This window comes from Hyperoodon ampullatus (assembly GCF_949752795.1).
Source record: "Hyperoodon ampullatus genome assembly, chromosome: 1".
Taxonomy (NCBI): domain Eukaryota; kingdom Metazoa; phylum Chordata; class Mammalia; order Artiodactyla; family Ziphiidae; genus Hyperoodon; species Hyperoodon ampullatus.
In genome coordinates, this window is record NC_136914.1 from 61,701,350 (window position 1) to 61,719,639 (window position 18,290).

The 18,290-nt window shown below is 34.6% G+C and overlaps 1 protein-coding gene across 1 annotated transcript in view; it reads right to left on the bottom strand.

The window, feature by feature from the left end:
* MICU1 (mitochondrial calcium uptake 1) overlaps window positions 1–18,290 on the bottom strand; it is a gene marked incomplete at both ends in the record, with an annotated part of 168,062 nt that overhangs the window by 94,130 nt on the left and 55,642 nt on the right. The window contains 1 exon segment of the mRNA XM_079709270.1: window positions 13,023–13,137. Within this exon segment, the coding sequence (XP_079565396.1) occupies window positions 13,023–13,137 (115 nt within the window).

The following is an 18,290-nucleotide window of genomic DNA, read 5'->3' on the forward strand; positions in this document are numbered from 1 at the left end:
AACAATTATTTTAATGAAAAGAGCTCTCAGTTCCATAACAGAGGAGAGTATTTTCCCTTAGTATTCGTAAATATCTTGAACACATGACAACTTCTCTAATTTCAGTTCTCCAACTCACCCAGTGGGTGTAATAATTAAGGCTCTAACTACCTCACTAGTTATTCTAAGAAAGAATTAGGCTTTAGGGAATTCCCTGGTGGGCCAGGGGTTAGGACTCACCACTCTCACTGCCAAGGGCCTAGGTTTGATGCCTGGTTGGGAAACTAAGATTTTATAAGCCACATGGCACAGCCAAAAAAAAAGAAAAAAAAAAAAAAAAGAATTAGGCCTTAGCCTAAAGGTCCAAGATGCATGAAGTTATCACTGATATTAGTTTTTTAAAAATTCCTTTAAAAAGCACTAACTACTAATAGCATATCAAGAGTCATTTATAAAATGCTTAATAATTAAACATTCCAAACTCACTCTGTTTTCTTCAAGCTGTATTATAGTCTGAATGTGAATAATTTAATAAATATTTTAAATAGAACAAAGAAAAAAAAGACAGGTAACTTCATCTGTGAGAATAATGGTGTTAGGATAAAACTATGCTCTGCTTTGAATATTTTCACCTCTGGGTGCTGAAACAAGTTGAATTATGCACTATTTTGCAACAATCCCCAACATGTGATTTGTTATTCTCTTAGGTCTATGAGACAATTTCTTCTCATTAGAATCAAACAGTTAAGTATTACTTTATATTTAGACTACACTTGAAAAGAAACTATTGAAGGAAACATTGCAGTGACTCCTTCTGTGGAGAAAATAATTATGGTTTAATTTATCTGCTTTATAAGTCTAGATTTTGCATCATTGCTTTTCTTAATGTGAGGCATCCAATACCCCCTCTCTCATAGATTCATATTCACTCAGCTTAAAAGCAACTCTGTGACAGATGAATGACACAAAGACTGCAGTTAATTATATAATTGTCTAGGGGCTTCATAGCGTTAATGTATCTAATTTGCTCCTAAATAACAGATTACATGTGCAACGTATTTGGCCCATGGAGGGATTCTAGATACATAAATACATTTAACTGTACTCTAAGCCTCTATGTTTTTTCACTATAAGAATCTAACATCTTTTCTTTTTTTATTTCTGTACACCAAGGTACCAGTAAAATAAACTTTTGGAATTCTATAGTACCAGTCAACCTAGACATGACTGAAAGACAGGCTTTCAAACACAAAAAATAATTAATTTTAAGAGGTGTTTAAAAAAAGGAAAAGGTTTTAGAACCATTAGAGAAGCTTAATAAACTATGGCTATCATCCCAAACATCCTTAACTATTGTTGTTAATTAGCAATAGAGTAGCTATCCTTTCTCCACTGTGTCTAAAATAAAAAGGAAAAAGGCTAAAAGAACAAGAAAAAGGAAAAAAGAAAAAAAGTGTAGAGAATTCTAGTGCCCACTGATATCTGTGTTTTCCTTGAGAGGGATGGTGGTGGCGAGAGCACATAGGACCTTGAAGGCCACTGTAATGACTTTGGCTTTTACTTTGAGATTAAAATCCAAGCGAGAATGGAAGCCTTGGGGGATTTTGAGCAGAGGGATGATGTGATTTTATGGTGGGATTCTGGATTATTTCAAAGTAGAGCTGACAGAATTTGCTGACAGATGAAATGCAAATATTCAGGCTATTGAAAAAAACCACACACGCATTCGACACACACACACAGTTTTTCTTTTCCCAAAATGGAATCATGCAATATGTATGTTCTGACTCATCACTATATTGTGAACAGTTTTCTATGCTAATAAATCTCTGCATTACATATATGAAGTGCTGTATTAAATTTCATTGCATAGATTTATTGTAATTTGTTCAGCCATCTGTTTGATATTTGAGTTCTTCCCAATTTATTTTTTGACCAACAACATCATTACACATGTGATCATTTTATTAGTCTAAACTTGTAGAATTGCAATTGCTGGGCCAAAGTGTAAGCACTTAATGAAAGTGTTTGGGAAACACTGCCAAGATTCTAAAAAAGCATCTTAATATTTTATACATTCACCAACACTATACTGTCAATTAAATTTAAGTGTCATTCCAATAGTTAATTCTGATGCACAAAGAGCTTTGGGTACACTATGGATTTGGCAGTCAAATGAGAGGAGGAACAACTAATCGCCCCTTCAAAAGAGGTAAACAATACTAATCTTTATCCTAGTTTCTTGGAGTCCTTTAGACCTTTGAGAGTGATCTCAGTTTAGGAAAGACTTCATCACCCCATGTAGTTTTGAGGACTAAGCCCAAGTCTAAGCTAGTTTAACTGTAGGGTAGACCAGGTGGTAAAGCTGCCTGAGATGCAAGGTACAGCCACAATGCCTACACTTTGTATAGTTCCTAGACAAACCCATAACCTTTGATTTACAGGTCTATAGTCAGCCACAGGGTAGCCAGGACCCCATGAATATGGGGTAGGAAGAAGGGAATTAAGTTGCTATTCCTAGCAGCACTAATTAGAAGGATCTGGTTGGAAGACCCATGTTTCTACTTTAACAGATTTTGACCATAAGGAAAAAACAATGAGAAATTTAACATATATTCTTAGAACAGACTTAAAATTCATATTGCCTTAGTCTTGCTTTTATTTGAAAATCCTAAGACAATGAAAGAAACCACAAAAGACGTTACTATGAGCTTACCACCAGCAATAGCTACAGATAGAGCTCTTTATTCTTTATTGTGTCTCAGTGTGATTTATTTATTTAATGTCACCTGGCAAGGTTTTCTAAATAATATGAAACACTACCTGTCAAAAACCTGAGTTTAAAAACTGCATAAGATTGTGAAATGTTTCTGAATTCCTTCAGCAAGGTTTTAGCTGTATAGACACTTATTCCTTCGAACTACTGCTCTTCTTCCATTTACATCTTTCCTAGAAAATACATTTCAGCCCTGATTCTAAAATATTTTATATCTATATATAAAATTTATATGCTTATATATTTATCTATATATCTCTAAATAAAATTTTACACCTGAAGAAAAGAAATAGCTAATGTTCATAGTTCACAGTACATAACCTGTCTTTGAGTTATATCTCAGCCTTACTTACTGGATGACCTTCAGAGAGCTGCCAGAAACAGTTCTTCATTTAAATTGCTCTTCCTTAACACTGTTATTTGACAGTTGTGCTACAGGAAGAGTATTCCATGCCAGAGATGTCAAAAAGCTTTGATTCCCCAAGAGTTCTGGGGAGATAAATTCTAAAAGACATGCCAGTGTTTTAGCCTTGTATTAAGGTCACGTTCTTCTTTCGAAATATATTTTCTTCAAATGTATGTTACTATTTTTATGCCCAAGTTACATATGCCTGTGTGATAGATTCCCCACCCCTATCTTCAGAGATCTAAAAAAAAAAATAATCATCTGCTTGACATTCATTTCATTCTATGTGGTTTCATTCCATTCCATGTGCTTAACAACAGCCACACTTATGCCAAGATACAACTTAATGAATACATGCTTACAATTAGCTGCTTTAAAAAAGAGATTGGATATTTGATACTTAATTTATGCTCATTTTGAAGGACCCACTTTACATGTGACTTAGTTTGGTGTTCACCCAAAAAACTATTTTACTTTTCAGTTTAGTGTCCAAATAGAAAATAATTTTCTATTCTAATTAATTTTCTAGCTTTCATCGTGTATATATAGATAGAGAATAGCTATTATTTTAGAAGTTTTAAATACTAGGCAGGACGCTAAGGGTATTGGGAGCAATATAAAATTTTAGTATGTATACTAAAGTAACTACTCAGAAAAATTCTTAGATACTTAGCCAACAAATATACATGGAGTACTTATTATGTGCCAGATACTGGGCTGGATACCTTCTCCAGAAGGGATAGTGATTACGTAAACCATTCCATGACAACCACTATTTCTTTCCCTGGTTTCCTTTTTGCACCTTCAAATTCTTCAGCATAACAAATAAGCATTTTCTAAAGCTATTCCAGGAATAGGTAAGCAACACATCATGAAGCCTAAGTATAACCAAATACTATTAAGTTGTGGGTTTTTGGGAAAAGTCAGACATATAGAATGGACAGATACATTTGACTCCAGTCCAGCTTCTAAGAGGCAAACAATGCAAAAAAGTGGGACTCATAGACCACAGCAAAGATTTTTACACATCATCAATTACTGAGGGCTGAATTCCTACAGAGCCACCCCAATCATAAACAAAACAAGACATGGTAGAGGTTGAGGAGGATAGGACAGATGTTAGGTGAGTTATAAGAAGGGAAGTTTCTGTAATCTGTTCTTGGGAAATGAAGGGAAGACTCTGGCAGGAAGGTAAACTGAGGTCCATTTGACACTGTAATGTATGGAGATGGATGGGTGGCTGGGTCTCCTTTCTACCTAGAAGAGACCCAAAGAAGCCACATCCCAAATATCCTTTCATTCAAATATTTTTGGAATGACTAGTATTAGTAAGATACAGTGTTAGGTACTTTGGAGATTCAAAGCCATACGGCATAGTTCCTACTTCAAGATATTATTTAGTGATAACACAGACACTGTCTAAACTTGCATCGATTAGAGATTCCTTTGAATTAACAAATACCTCTGGAGCTGTTATGCGGTACCATAATTCATTCACAGTTCAATGTAAAAAAGTTTTTAAAATTCTGATGTTTAAAACAAGTAAAATCTTAGCTTAGATATGCTATAATAATAATAATATTATAATAAATAATAGATAAATAATGTTATAGGTTAGGGTACTTTCTAGAAGGCAGAGAATTTAGCCTGTTTTGGAGTTTTACTTTTCTTGCTTCAGGAATTTTCTCCCATTGATAAATGGGACCTAAGAAAGAGGAAAGCCTTCCCCTGTTAGGCCTTCCTTTCCGAGAACCTAAGGAGCAGAGAAGGAAAACCAAGGGCAGACCTCCTCCTCTTCTCTGTTCTAGAGCTCCTATATGAATCTCATATATCACAGAGAAGGGGCTCCCTGGAAAAGTGGCAGAAAGCTTTACAGGCCAATATAAGCCATTCAAGAGAAGACAAAATGTATGCAGACATAATAATAATTTTAGTGCAGCATCAGCTCATAGAGCGTACAGAAAACACTCCTAATTACCTCACTCAATACTCTTTTGTTGGGACTTCCCTGGTGACACAGTGGTTAAGAATCCGCCTGCCAATGCAGGGGACACGGGTTTGAGGCCCTGGTCCGGGAAGATCCCACATGCCACAGAGCAACTAAGCCCGTGTGCCACAACTACTGAGCCTGTGCTCTAGAGCCCGGGAGCCACAACTACTGAGCCCGTGTGCCACAACTAATGAAGCTCACGTGCCTAGAGCCCATGCTCTGCAACAAGAGAAGCCACCCCAATGAGAAGACCACGCACCGTAAGAAAGAGTAGCCCCTGCTCGCCACAACTAGAGAAAGCCCACATGCAGCAACAAAGACCCAACGCAGCCAAAAATAAAGATAAATAAAATTTTAAAAAATACTCTTTTGTTTTTAGAAAATAGGCCCATCTTGACTACTTGTATTGAAAGGATAGAGCTATAGAAATCATGTGATCTCAACCAGATTTCAGTAAGATTTTAGGTCAATATTAGAATTTTATCAGAATTATTACAATATTACAATTTTAAAAAAATGAAAATGGATCAATTCAAATAAAACTATTCATAAAAAGCATGAAAAGGCTAATAAGAACTGATTTTCTAATGAGTGTAAAATTATAAAATCTTCCTCAAGATACAGTCAAAATACATTTAGACCTTATTTTTGTATAAGCCACAATTTGCTTCTTTAGTCTCTGTTCTCCCCTTCGCCTTGTGAACCCTCAGAACAAATCTCAAGCAATTGTTCCCAAAAGATAAACTTCCTTTTGCAGATGAAATAGTTTGATCTTCTAGTATATTCACAAGGAGATTTGAGAGAGTTAAACACATACACCACTTATTTCTTGTTAATGTGAACAAAATTCTTGTGTGGTTGTTGATACAAAGATGTAAATGCTTCAACTTTCTGTAACAACGGGCTCTACTGAAATGACACATTCAAATAAATCTCTGGCTCAAAATGAATTTAACTTCATAAACATTTAATATATTTAAATGCATTATTTTATTGTTTTGATAGAAGCTACATTATTATAAAATCAATGAGTTAACCATAAGAACAGGTTATGCTAGCGAAAGAAGTTAATGGTAAACAACACAGTGAAATATAATACTTTTGGCCTTACGGCATGCAAATGAGTCTTTCTGAAGTTCTAAGCACTTTTTATAGGGTAAAATACCACTGAATAAGATTAACCTTCTTCTGCTTTGTCTTACCCTTCATAATATCAATTAGGCAATGACAGATAATCCTAGACACAAAAATTACACAGAAAATAGCTAAACCAAGTTTTCTCTATAACTTTCCCAACTCTGATGTGTCAATAGAACAGATTTGTAACTGCCTTAGATCTGTTAACAGATCTCAGTATGTTGCCTTGCCCATATATTTTTAAAATTTTTTTATTTTTTAACATCTTTATTAGAGTATAATTGCTTTACAATGGTGTGTCAGTTTCTGCTTTATAGCAAAGTAAATCAGTTATACATATACATATGTCCCCATATCTCTTCCCTCTTGCATCTCCCTCCCTCCCACACTCCCTATCCCACCCCTCTAAGTGGTCACAAAGCACTGAGCTGATCTCCCTGTGCTATGCGGCTGCTTCCCACTAGCTATCTATTTTACATTTGGTAGTGTATGTATGTCCATGCCACTCTCTCACTTTGTCCCAGCTTACCCTTCCCCCTCCCCGTATCCTCAAGTCCATTCTCTAGTAGGTGTGCATCTTTATTCCTGTCTTGCCCCTAGGTTCTTCTGACCATTTTCTTTCTTTCTTTCTTTCTTTTTTTTAGATTCCATATATACGGGTTAGCATACAGTATTTGTTTTTCTCTTTCTGACTTACTTCACTCTGTATGATAGTCTCTAGGTCCATCCACCTCACTACAAATAACTCAGTTTCGTTCCTTTTTATGGCTGAGTAATATTCCACTGTATATATGTGCCACATCTTCTTTATCCATTCATCTGTTGATGGACACTTAGGTTGCTTCCATGTCCTGGCTATTGTAAATAGAGCTGCAATGAACATTGTGGTACATGACTCTTTTTGAATTATGGTTTTCTCAGGGTATATGCCCAGTAGTGGGATTGCTGCGTCGTATGGTAGTTCTAATTTTAGTTTTTTAAGGAACCTCCATACTGTTCTCCATAGTGGCTGGATCAAGTTATATTCCCACCAACAGTCCTTGCCCATATTTTTCAACAGACTCACTCAACCTGAAAAACTTATTTTCATCTATAACTTCTATAACATTTTCATTAGCCAGAATGGCACAGAATGGTACCGCTATCTCCAAGCCACATACATTTTGTGATCAGCTCTTGACTTCAATATGGCAAGAGGAATAAAATATTATAAACTTTCACTTGAATGCTGTTGTAATTTCCCAAAAGGTTTGTATATTTGTGAGAAAGATGCATCACAGTGAGGATGTAGTTTGTCAGTAAATCGAATTCTCCTACAGTGAAAACCCACTTAATTAAATTTCTCTACTAATTCCTTCAAATATAAAGAGGGAATCAAAATCAGAACACATTGACCTATGCCTGATTTTCATTAGGTCTGTTCCTAGGTACTGAACATGCCGTAGCATTTTTTGCTTTTGATTTTTCTGGTGGCTTTTCAAAGATTAATAGTAAATAGTAAGAATGCTTAATAATCAACTTTTTGATCATTTTATTATTGTCTCCTCAAGCTATCTAGAACTGTTTTTATGTTATTAGCCCACAGGGTCAATAACTTTAGTTAGAAAATGTGTGAAGACAAAGAACAAAAAATAAATATTTCATAACTGTCAGTGGCAAAGATCCTGATTCTAAGTTATATTATCATAACCTAGTGAATCTTAGCATTAGCTATTGAATGATCCAAATCAATAAATAATATATAGCATTCAAGATAAACCTTGACGACCTTTCTCTGTACCTAGTTATGGAGAAAAATCTCTGACTTCAACTATAAGATTTAAGACCATCACTAATGTTGTAGTTGGTTAGTGCAGAGAACTAAGCCATGCTTCTGTGTTCTCATTCAATTCCTATTAACCTACTTTAAGGATCAAAGGCTCTTTGGAAATTATTTAATAATAATTATTATTAACAGTCTCTTTATCTTCCCTAGAATGAATCTGAATTTTATTAATGAGTAGTTATTTAGTAAATACTTAATATTCTACTTAATACAGATGCTATGGCTCATGTTGACAACTCTTCAAGTTAATCCTTCAAACCTGATCAGAGAGATAAGGTATGAAGCAATAGAATTTATGAATTAGGGTAAGAGGGGGATACAAATATGTGAATTCTGAATTATAAGAAAACTTGTAGTTATTAGAAAGTATATATACTTTTTATAAGAAAGCTTATTTAGAAGTAGATTAATTTAAAAACATGTTTCCCTCACTCCATTGGTACTGGATGCAGACTGAGGACATCAATGGCTAAAAGAATGGCTCTCAATTCAGGATATAAACAGCAAAGTCAAGTCTCATGTTTGATAAACTTCCTTTTGGAGAAAATTGAAAAAAAAATTCTTGCTTTGTTACTTTGCCACAATGCTTTTTATACAGTAGATATGTTTGTGATGAATATCATTACAAATTTGTAGCGAATATCATTACAAACCTATGATCACTGTCAGGCAGTTACATTCTAGGTAGGAAGATGGACAATGAAGAAGATAAATCAATTATCCACTTCTGGGTAGTTATCCGAAGAACACAAAAATACTGATTTGCAAAGATATAGGCATCCCTATGTTCAATGTAGCATTATTTACAAAGCCATGCCATGGAAACAACCTAAGTGTCCATCAATGGATGACTGGATAAAGAAGATATGGTATACATATAAATATAATGGAACACTATTCAGCCATAAAAAAGGATGAAATCTTGCCACTTGTGGCAACCTGGATGGACCTTGAGGGTATTATGCTAAGTGAAGTTAAGTCAGATGGAGAAAGACAAATACCATATGATTTCCTTCACACATGGAATCTAAAAAAAACAAATGAAGAAACAAAGCAGAAACAAACTCATAGAGAACAGATTAGTGGTTACCAGAGGGGAAGGGGGTTGAAGGGTAGGCAAAATGGGTGAAGGGGGTTAACTGTATGGTGATAGATGGTAACTAGACTTGTGATGGTGATCACTTTGTAGTGTATGCAAGATGTTGAATTATAATGTTGTACACCTGAAACTTACATAATTTTTTTAGAAGAAATCAATTATATAGACTGTTAAATAGTGACAAGTGCCAAGGAGAAAAAAGAAAGTAAAAAAGGGATTTAGGAGATGTGTATGCATAAGTGTGTGTGTATGACACGATAAAAGGTATTTAAAATTTTAGGCTGGCCAAGGAAGGCCCCCATTATCCAAAGCACATACAAAGAAGAGTGAGAAATTTATGCCACTGCTTATTGTAAGCACAAGATACTGCTGTCAAATTGGTTGTTATTCTGGGTGTGTCCAAAAAATTCTTGTTTAGCTAAAAAAATGAAACTTCTAAAAAGTTTAAGTAAGAAGAATTAACTCTATTTAATGCAGGAAATTACACTGCATAACATGCATTTTTAGTAAAGCAGCTTTCCTTTTTTTTTCCTTTTTAAAAATATTTATTTGTTTGGCTGCACCGGGTCTTAGTTGCAGCACATGGGATCTTCGTTGCCGTGTGCAGGATCTTTAGTTGTGGCATGTGAACTCTTAGTTGCGGCATGTGGGACCTAGTTCCCTGACCAGGGATCAAACCTGGGCCCCCTGCAATGGGAGCATGGAGTTTTAGCCACTGGACCACCTGGGAAGTCCCAGTAAAGCAGCTTTCTTAATTTTATTTTTAGGAGACAAATCATGAATCGAATGAGAGAAAACAAATAATTTACTATATAAGGTTGCTGAATTTTATTTTAGACAACATGGTAGAGTTTCTAAAGTACTGAGAGGTTCCAAGTGTCAATCCATTTGGGCAGAGTGTTTATATTCTTCAAAATGATGGCAATTTCTTGAACATCATTGAGTCTATTAATTTTGAAAAAACTCCCAGCTAATTAGAAATACAACAGTCTTGCATTATCTGGGTTATGCTGTTCACGTTGCTGTGGCTGGTTTTCCACTGGAAATCTCAAGAACGGTCCATGTTGTCCACCAGAGTAACAGATGAATAAATATGCTAATGCACTTCCTCTAGTCCCAAGCCACTTCCTAGCAAAGCTTTTCGTGTTTAAAGAATTGCATTCCTTCTTGCAGGACAATCTGGGAACAATTTAGTGTATTTAGATGTAATGATTCCTTGTTATCCACAAAGAAGTTGATCCACTGAGTGCCTCATTTCTTATCGTCCTAGCAGCAATTAGAATGTGGGAAATAACTTGTCTCAATGTAATTTCTGTGGCATATTTTCCTCCATGTCTTGTTAAATAAAGTAAACAATGCAGTGTACAACATTCAGATTGCAAGGATGCTTGAACTGCCCATTATCTACAGGAGAGTTTTATGACCAGCCTTTCCACAGCCCAGCCTTAGAGAAAGAAAAGGCACTATGGTAAGCTACGGCTTATCACTGCTGAAAATGTGACCACAGCAGTAAAGCCAAGTGACAGGAGCCCATATGATGGGATGGCCTGGGTTCAAACCCTGAATCATCTACTTACTGTGGGACTTGAGGCAAGTTCTTTAATATTTTGTATGCCTCAATTTCAAAATGAAGATAATAAACTACAAGCATTATAGGGTTGATATGAGGAAAATATATGTGTAATTGAAGTCCTCAAAGGAGAGGATGAGGAAGCAAAGTATTTGATGAAATAACAGTTGAAACTTTTCCAAATTTGATGAAAATTATTAAACCCACAGACCCCAAAACTCAAAGAATCCCAAGACAAGAAACATAAAGAACACTATTTCGAGGTATGTAATAATACCGAAACCAAACAACCCTGCTAAAAACTACATCTGTGGCTGTCAACCAGGGATTATTCCTCCTCATTCCTACTCCCCTGGGGACATTTGACAATTTCTGAAGACATTTTTGTTTGTTACAACTGGGAGGGGAAGAGTGTGTGTGACTGGCATCTAACGGGTAGAGGCCAGGAATGCTGCTAAACATCCTATAATGCACAGGACAGCCCTCACAACAATGAATTATCCTGCCTAAAACATCAACAGTGCTAAGGTTGAGAAATACTAAAAGCATATAATAATCAAAAGGCTTAAAACTAGTGATAAAGAGAAAATCTTAAAATCATATCATCATAATTTTCTCATTCCTGACAAATATAGGAAGTATATGACATTGTAATATTAAGCATTTTTTGGTAAATAACTCATCACGGTGAGCCAGGAGCTGAGCACCAGTAAGTAAAGGTGCCCAGACCTGTAGAGCTACTTGGAGGGGTTTTCAGAACTCACAGGTCAATGTGACCCTTTTTTTTTTTTTTTTAACCTAAATTTAGGGAGCTACACAATGTGCAAAATATTCTGAAGATTCTGCTGTGGTTCTCCTGACACTTAATCACAGGTAAGAAGTGGTGGGACCAGACTTTGAACTGAAGTCTGTTTTAAAAACACACCAAAATAATGACTAATAATACACAATTTAAGATTAAAAAAGTGCTCTTAGTTTACTATCTTGGATCTTCATAACAAGTCAATGCACATCTACGTTGCTAGAGCAGTGGTCCACTACAAATTTATTCAGATACTTTGGTAGCCCAAGACAGCTGTGGTAAGGCATATTAGTCTATATTTCTTCATTTTTCTGTCAATTGGAGGGAAGAAGAGTGAAGAGTAGTCACAGCTATGGCAGGAACCGTGCATGTCATTTATTGAAAACTGTTTAGTTTTAAAAAAGATTTTTATTGGAGTATAGTTGATTTACAATGTTGTGTTAATTTCGCTGCACAGCAAAGTGAATCAGTTACACATATGCATATATCCACTCTTCTAAATTTTCTCATATAGGCCATTACAGAGTATTGAGAAGAGTTCCCTATGCTATACAGTAGGCCCTTATTGTTTATCTATTTTATACATAGTAGTGTGTATATGTCAATCCCAATCTCCCAATTTATCCCTCCCCACCCCTTCCCCACTGGTAACCATAAGTTTGGAAAACTGTTTATAGTTTTATCTTTATAGATGCCTAGCCTGGAGAAGGGAAGGAAGATATGGTTATTTTTGTTTGATATGTTCCCCCATGGAAAAAAAATTGAGAATCACTTCTTTGAAATATATAAATCAGATCTCTTTGGATCAATTTAGGTAGATTTTAATAGAATGTACACAGAGAGCTAGAGACATACTTTTTTTTTTTTGAATGGTTAAAAAAAAGTCACACTAAAGGAAAATAATACTAAGAACACTCATAGTAGCATACTAATCAACAAAATTGTTTAGCTTAGAAAAATTAGAAATTCATCAGTGCTCTAAATGAGTCAAATTTGAGCTCTGTATTTTAAGAAGTTATCTTCCAAGGTTGAAAAATCAGTATTCAACACAATTAGAACAACCAAGCCAATCTTCTTCTTTAGTAGAGGAAATACTAGATCAATAGGTGTTTTACTGAGGAAGTATAAACATTAATGAGGGCTAGAGGAGCAGGCAATATATAATTTATTTTGAGCTTCAAACAGTTAAAAGTAGATGTGACTTAACAGTTTTGTTCTTTTTTTTTCTTTTAACTTTACCTTTTAACTTTATTTTCCTTCCTCTTTCTCAGGTGGTTCTATATACAAGTTACAGAGAACTCAAAAGAAATGAAATTTGATGTAACTTATCATTCATTAACTTTGCAAACATGCCTTGTTTCCCCCTCCAATCGACCTAACTCTTTTTATAGTCCTATATATTCCCTATAAATGAATAAAAAGAAAAGTTTATACTTACTAGAAAGAACAGTCGTAAGGAAAATGTAGTCTGAAAAGGATATGAGTCCACATTCTCCAAGGGTGTAAAATATACTGCCTTCATCAGCAAATTTTTCTCGTTCCTGGGCAATTTTCTATTGAATGTATGGGTTCCACCAAAAGATAAAAAGAAGATATAACAGAATGAGAATATAAATAGTTAGAGATGAATCACCATTTATCTGACAGTTTTATGCTATTTATCATAAGCATTTCTCTGATGGCCATTCCAAATTAATGGATCCTTTACAGTTTTTAAGATGATTAAAATTATAAGAAAAAAGATGATTTTGTTTGTTTGTTTGTTTCAACACTGGCTTAATGTGAACAATGGAATAAAATTTTCAATTTTATGAACTCCTGCCATTTAACATATAACAGGCCCACTTCAGGGCTGGTTTTATCTCTTAGTTTGAAAAACAACCTACCTTTTTCTATAGAGGTATATAAGGTAGAGAAAAAAAAATGAAAAACTAAAATAAAATCAGTTCTAAATGCCCAAGAGAAACTATACAACTAGTAATGAGAAATGAGGAGGTAAGCAACTATTGTAAACACCCACACAAATGCTCAGAAAACTAATTTCTGAAATACTAATTTTAACTTTTACCTTATGAACCCCAAGAACCTTAGTTTTGGAATGTAGAACAGTTTACAAAGTAAACAGCATCTCTGAAATATAATGTCAAATCAGACACACACCAAACTAGGCATGAGTTAATTTCATCATATTTACTGTGACCTTGGTGGAGGCTCCTAAATTTCAGCTATTTGAAGAAACTCTCCCAAAACTTAGCTTTCACTCTAAGTATGTATTTATTTTCTTTAATCTATAAAGCTCACAAAGAGAGTTAATTCTCAGGTTCAGTAATGGTCTATCTGGGAAGCAGTCTCTTCCTGGGTGTTTAAGGAAACTTACCCTGTTTTCTGATTTGCTACCAAACCATAAACTTAGTGGTGACATTGAAGATACTTTCAAAAACTGAAAAGGATCCACCAAAGAGTTAGACTTGAAACACATTTCCATAAGTTCTGGACCAACCAAAGAAATTTCAGGAATTATTCTGGGTACCAAAAAAAGAAATAGGAGGTTTTAAAAACCCAAACCAACAAAGCACAATCAAAGTAATAATATCATGCAAGCACAAAATAAGAAGCAGCATTGCAAGCATAACCTTGGGAGGAGTATCATGAAAATTAAACCAACAAGCACCACCACACCACCATCCAGGTACACAACTATCCAATAGGTTACCTCTGTCTAGTGAAGGTCCCATCATACACCACAAAGGAAAGAAAACTGGTTAACCAATTGAAGACACAAGTACCAAATGAATCATCATGTTCTTCTTAGTAAACCCACTCAAAATAGCCTCTACTGGATACCTGCTTGTAATAGGAAACAGTAACCATGGACAGGCAAAAATCCATAGTTGAACGCCTGCAAAGTGGTAAGAGGTTTTGATGGCAGTTTCTACTTAGGAAAGTGATTCTGACTCATTTGTGATGGGCAGAAAGCCTGGTCCGGCCTGGCAGTATTTAGAGATTATGTCTTTGAGCCAAAACCAAAAATGAGCCCACAGTCCAATATGTTCAATTAAGGTTAGATCTCATATCACACTTGATCATCTACCAATAGATTAAACACAAATTTCAGACAAAAGAAGGCTATTGGATGAAAAGAGCAGCAAAGCTGTTCACTGGGAAGTTAATATATTAATTTCTCAAAAGAAAAAAAATGTACATTTTTAACATTATCCAAGATACTGCAAAAATAAAGCATGTGAATAAGAAAAAATACACAAAATGAGAACAGGCTGTCAAAGGCATACCATCACTAGCCAGAATAAATTTGTATAGAAGATGAGTAACCCATATTAATCATGTAATAATCTTACAGAGAGACTGCTATAAGCAAATAAAATAAATAATATATTGTGATCCAGAAGTTGAGAAACAGACAAAAGTCTAAGGACAAACTGAAATGAAGCAGATAAGCCAAAAAAGCCTATCTAACATTATTTTTCTAAGAACCATCTGTACTATGCTGCTGCTCAGAAGATAAAAAGAAAAATCCAAGTTTGTCCACAACTTTTTATTTTGATATACTTTCAAACTCATAAAAGTGGAAAGATCCATATAAGGAACTCTCATATGCTTTTTACTCAGAATCACCAACAGTTTATGTTATCACCCTATTTGCTTTTCATTTTATGTAGATACATATTTTCTTTTACACCATATTGAAAGTTGGAGACATATGCCCCTTTACACTTAAATACTTTAGTATATATTTCCTATGAACAAAGACATTCTCTTACATATTACAGTATACATTTCATAAAACCAGGATATTTAATACTGATACATACTATTATCTAATCCACAGTCTATTATCAAATTTAGTGAACTGTCCCAATAATTTCCTTTACAGCTATCTTCCCCCCAGTCCAGGATGTAGTCCACAATCATAAATGGCATTTAGTTGTCATGTCTTTTTAATCTCCATTAATCTAAAACAGCTTTCTTTGCCCATCTTTATTTTTTCCTTTGGAGTTTTATGCCCATCTTTACTTTTTCCTTTGGAGGTTTATTATTATTTTTGATTGTGGTAAAATTCACATGACATAAAATTCACCATTTTAACCATTTAACCATAAAATGTGTGGGCCTTTTGGGTTTGGCTTCTTTCACATATCAAATTTTGTAGGTTCATCCATGTTGTAGCATCAATCAGTACTTCATTCCTTTTTATCGCCAAATAATATTCCATTGTATATATACCACAAATTGTTTATCCATTCATCCACTGAAGGATATTTGGGTTGCTTCCACCTTTTGGCTATTGTGAATAGTGCTACCATGTACATTCATGTACAAGTATTTGTTTGACTATCCACTTTCAGTTTTTTTGGGTATATACCTGGGAATGGAATTGCTGAGTCGTATCATACCTCTATGTTTAAGTTTTTGAGGAATGGCCAAACTGTTTTCCACAGTGGCTACACTATTTTGCATTAATACCAGCAATGTAAAAGGGTTCAAAAATTTCTCCACATCCTCAGTTTTCTTTTTCTTTCCTTTTTAAAAAAATTATTTCCATCCTAGTGAGTGTGAAGTGGTATGTTATTGAGGTTTGATTTACATTTCCCTAGCACCTAATGATGTTGAGCACCTTTTCATGTGTCTGTTGGCCATCTGTATTATCTTCTTTGGAGAAATCTCTATTCAAATCGTTTGCCCATTTTTGAGTTGGGTTATTTGTCTTTCTGTTGTTGAGTTGTAAGTTTCTTTATATCAATATATTCTATACACTAAACATATCAGATATAGGGTTTGCAAATATGTTCTCTCATCCTGTTCACTGCCTTTTCACTCTCTTGATAATGTCCTTTGGTGTACAGAAATTTTAAATATTGATGAGTTCTATTTGTCTATTTTTTTCTCTATTGCTTGTGCTTTTGATGTCGTATCTAAGACTCCATCACCAAATCCAAGATCATGAAGATTCACCCGTTTCTCTAAAAGTTTTGTAGTTTCAGCTTTTATATTTAGGTTATTTATCTATTTTGAGTTAATTTTTGTATTAATGTGAGGTAGGGGTCCAACTTCACTATTTTGCATGTGATATCCAGTTGACCCCATACCATTTGTTGAAAATATTATAATTTCACCACTGAATGGTCTTGGCACCCTTGATGAAACTAAATTGACCATATATATGTGGGTTTATTCCTGGACTCTCAATTTCATTCCATTGATCCTTGTGTCTATTCTTATGCCAGTACCATACTGCTTATGTTTTTATAATTTTTAAAAACTGTGGTAAAATGTACATAACATAAAATTTACCGCAGAACCATTTTAAAGCGTAAAATTTGGTGGCATTAAGTACAATCACAATGTTATGTAACTATCACCACTACCTAGTTCCAGAACATTTTCATAACCCCATTTGGAAGGAAACCCCTTATCCATTAAGCAGTCACATCCCACTGCCCCCTCCCTCTAGCCCCTGGAAATCACTAATTTGCTTTCCGTCTTTATGGATTCATATTTTTTGGATATTTCATATAAATAGAACCATACCTAGTTATTTTCTTAGTGGTCACTCTGAAGATTACAATTAACATCTTAAATTTACAGCAACCTAGTTTGAATAAATACCAACTTAGCTTCAATAGTATTAAAAAACTCTGTTCTTGTAGAGTTCCATTTCCCTTTATGTTATTTTTGCAAATTACATTTTTATACAGTGTGCCCATTAACACAGATTGATAATTACTGTTTCATGCATTTGTCTTTCAAATTACAGAGGGATAGATAGGAGTTATAAACCACAAATAAACTAATACTGGCTTTTATATTTACCTATGTTGTTACTGGTACTGGTGTTATTTCTCAATATAGCTTCAAGTTACTATCTAGTGTCCTTTCTTTTCAGCCTTAAGTATTACTTTTAGCATTTTTTGTAGGGTAGATCTACTAGCAACAAACTCCTCTGCTTTTGTTTATCTGGGAATGGCTTAATATCTATCTCCTTCACTTCTGAAGGATAATTTTGCAGGTAGAGAATTCTTGGTTGACAATTTTATTTTTCTTTCATCACTTTAAATATGTCATCCCACTGCCTTCTGGCCTTCATGGTATCTGATGAGAAACTGGTTGTTAATCCTATTGTGTATAGTTTGTGTGTGGAAAGTTGCTTCTCTCTTCCTGTTTTCAAGATTCACCGTCTTTAGCTTTTGACAGTTTGATTATAATGTATCTCAGTGTGGGTCTCTTTGAGTTTATCCTGTTGGAGTTATTTAGCTTCCTGGATGGGTAGATTCATATATTTCATTTAATTTGGAAAGTTTTGAGCCATTATCTCTTCAAATATTCTGTCCCCTTTTCTCTCTCCTTGCCTTCTGAGATTCCTATTGTACATATGTGGTACACTTGGTAGTGTCACATAGGTCTCATAAGCTCTGTTCCTTTCCTTTTCTTGTTTCTCAGACTGGAAAATATTAACTGACCTATCTTCAAGTTCACTAATCATTTTCCTGTGTATTCAAATCTGCTGTTGAACCCCTTCACTAAAATTTTCCTTTCAGCTATAGGAAATTTTCAGTTCCAGAATTTCTATTTGATACCTTTTTATAATTTCTATCTATTTTTTCCTATTAGTTCATACATCATTCTCCTTGTTTCCTTTAAGTTCATTGCCTGTAGTTTCTTTTAGCTCTTTCTGAGTATATTTAGGACA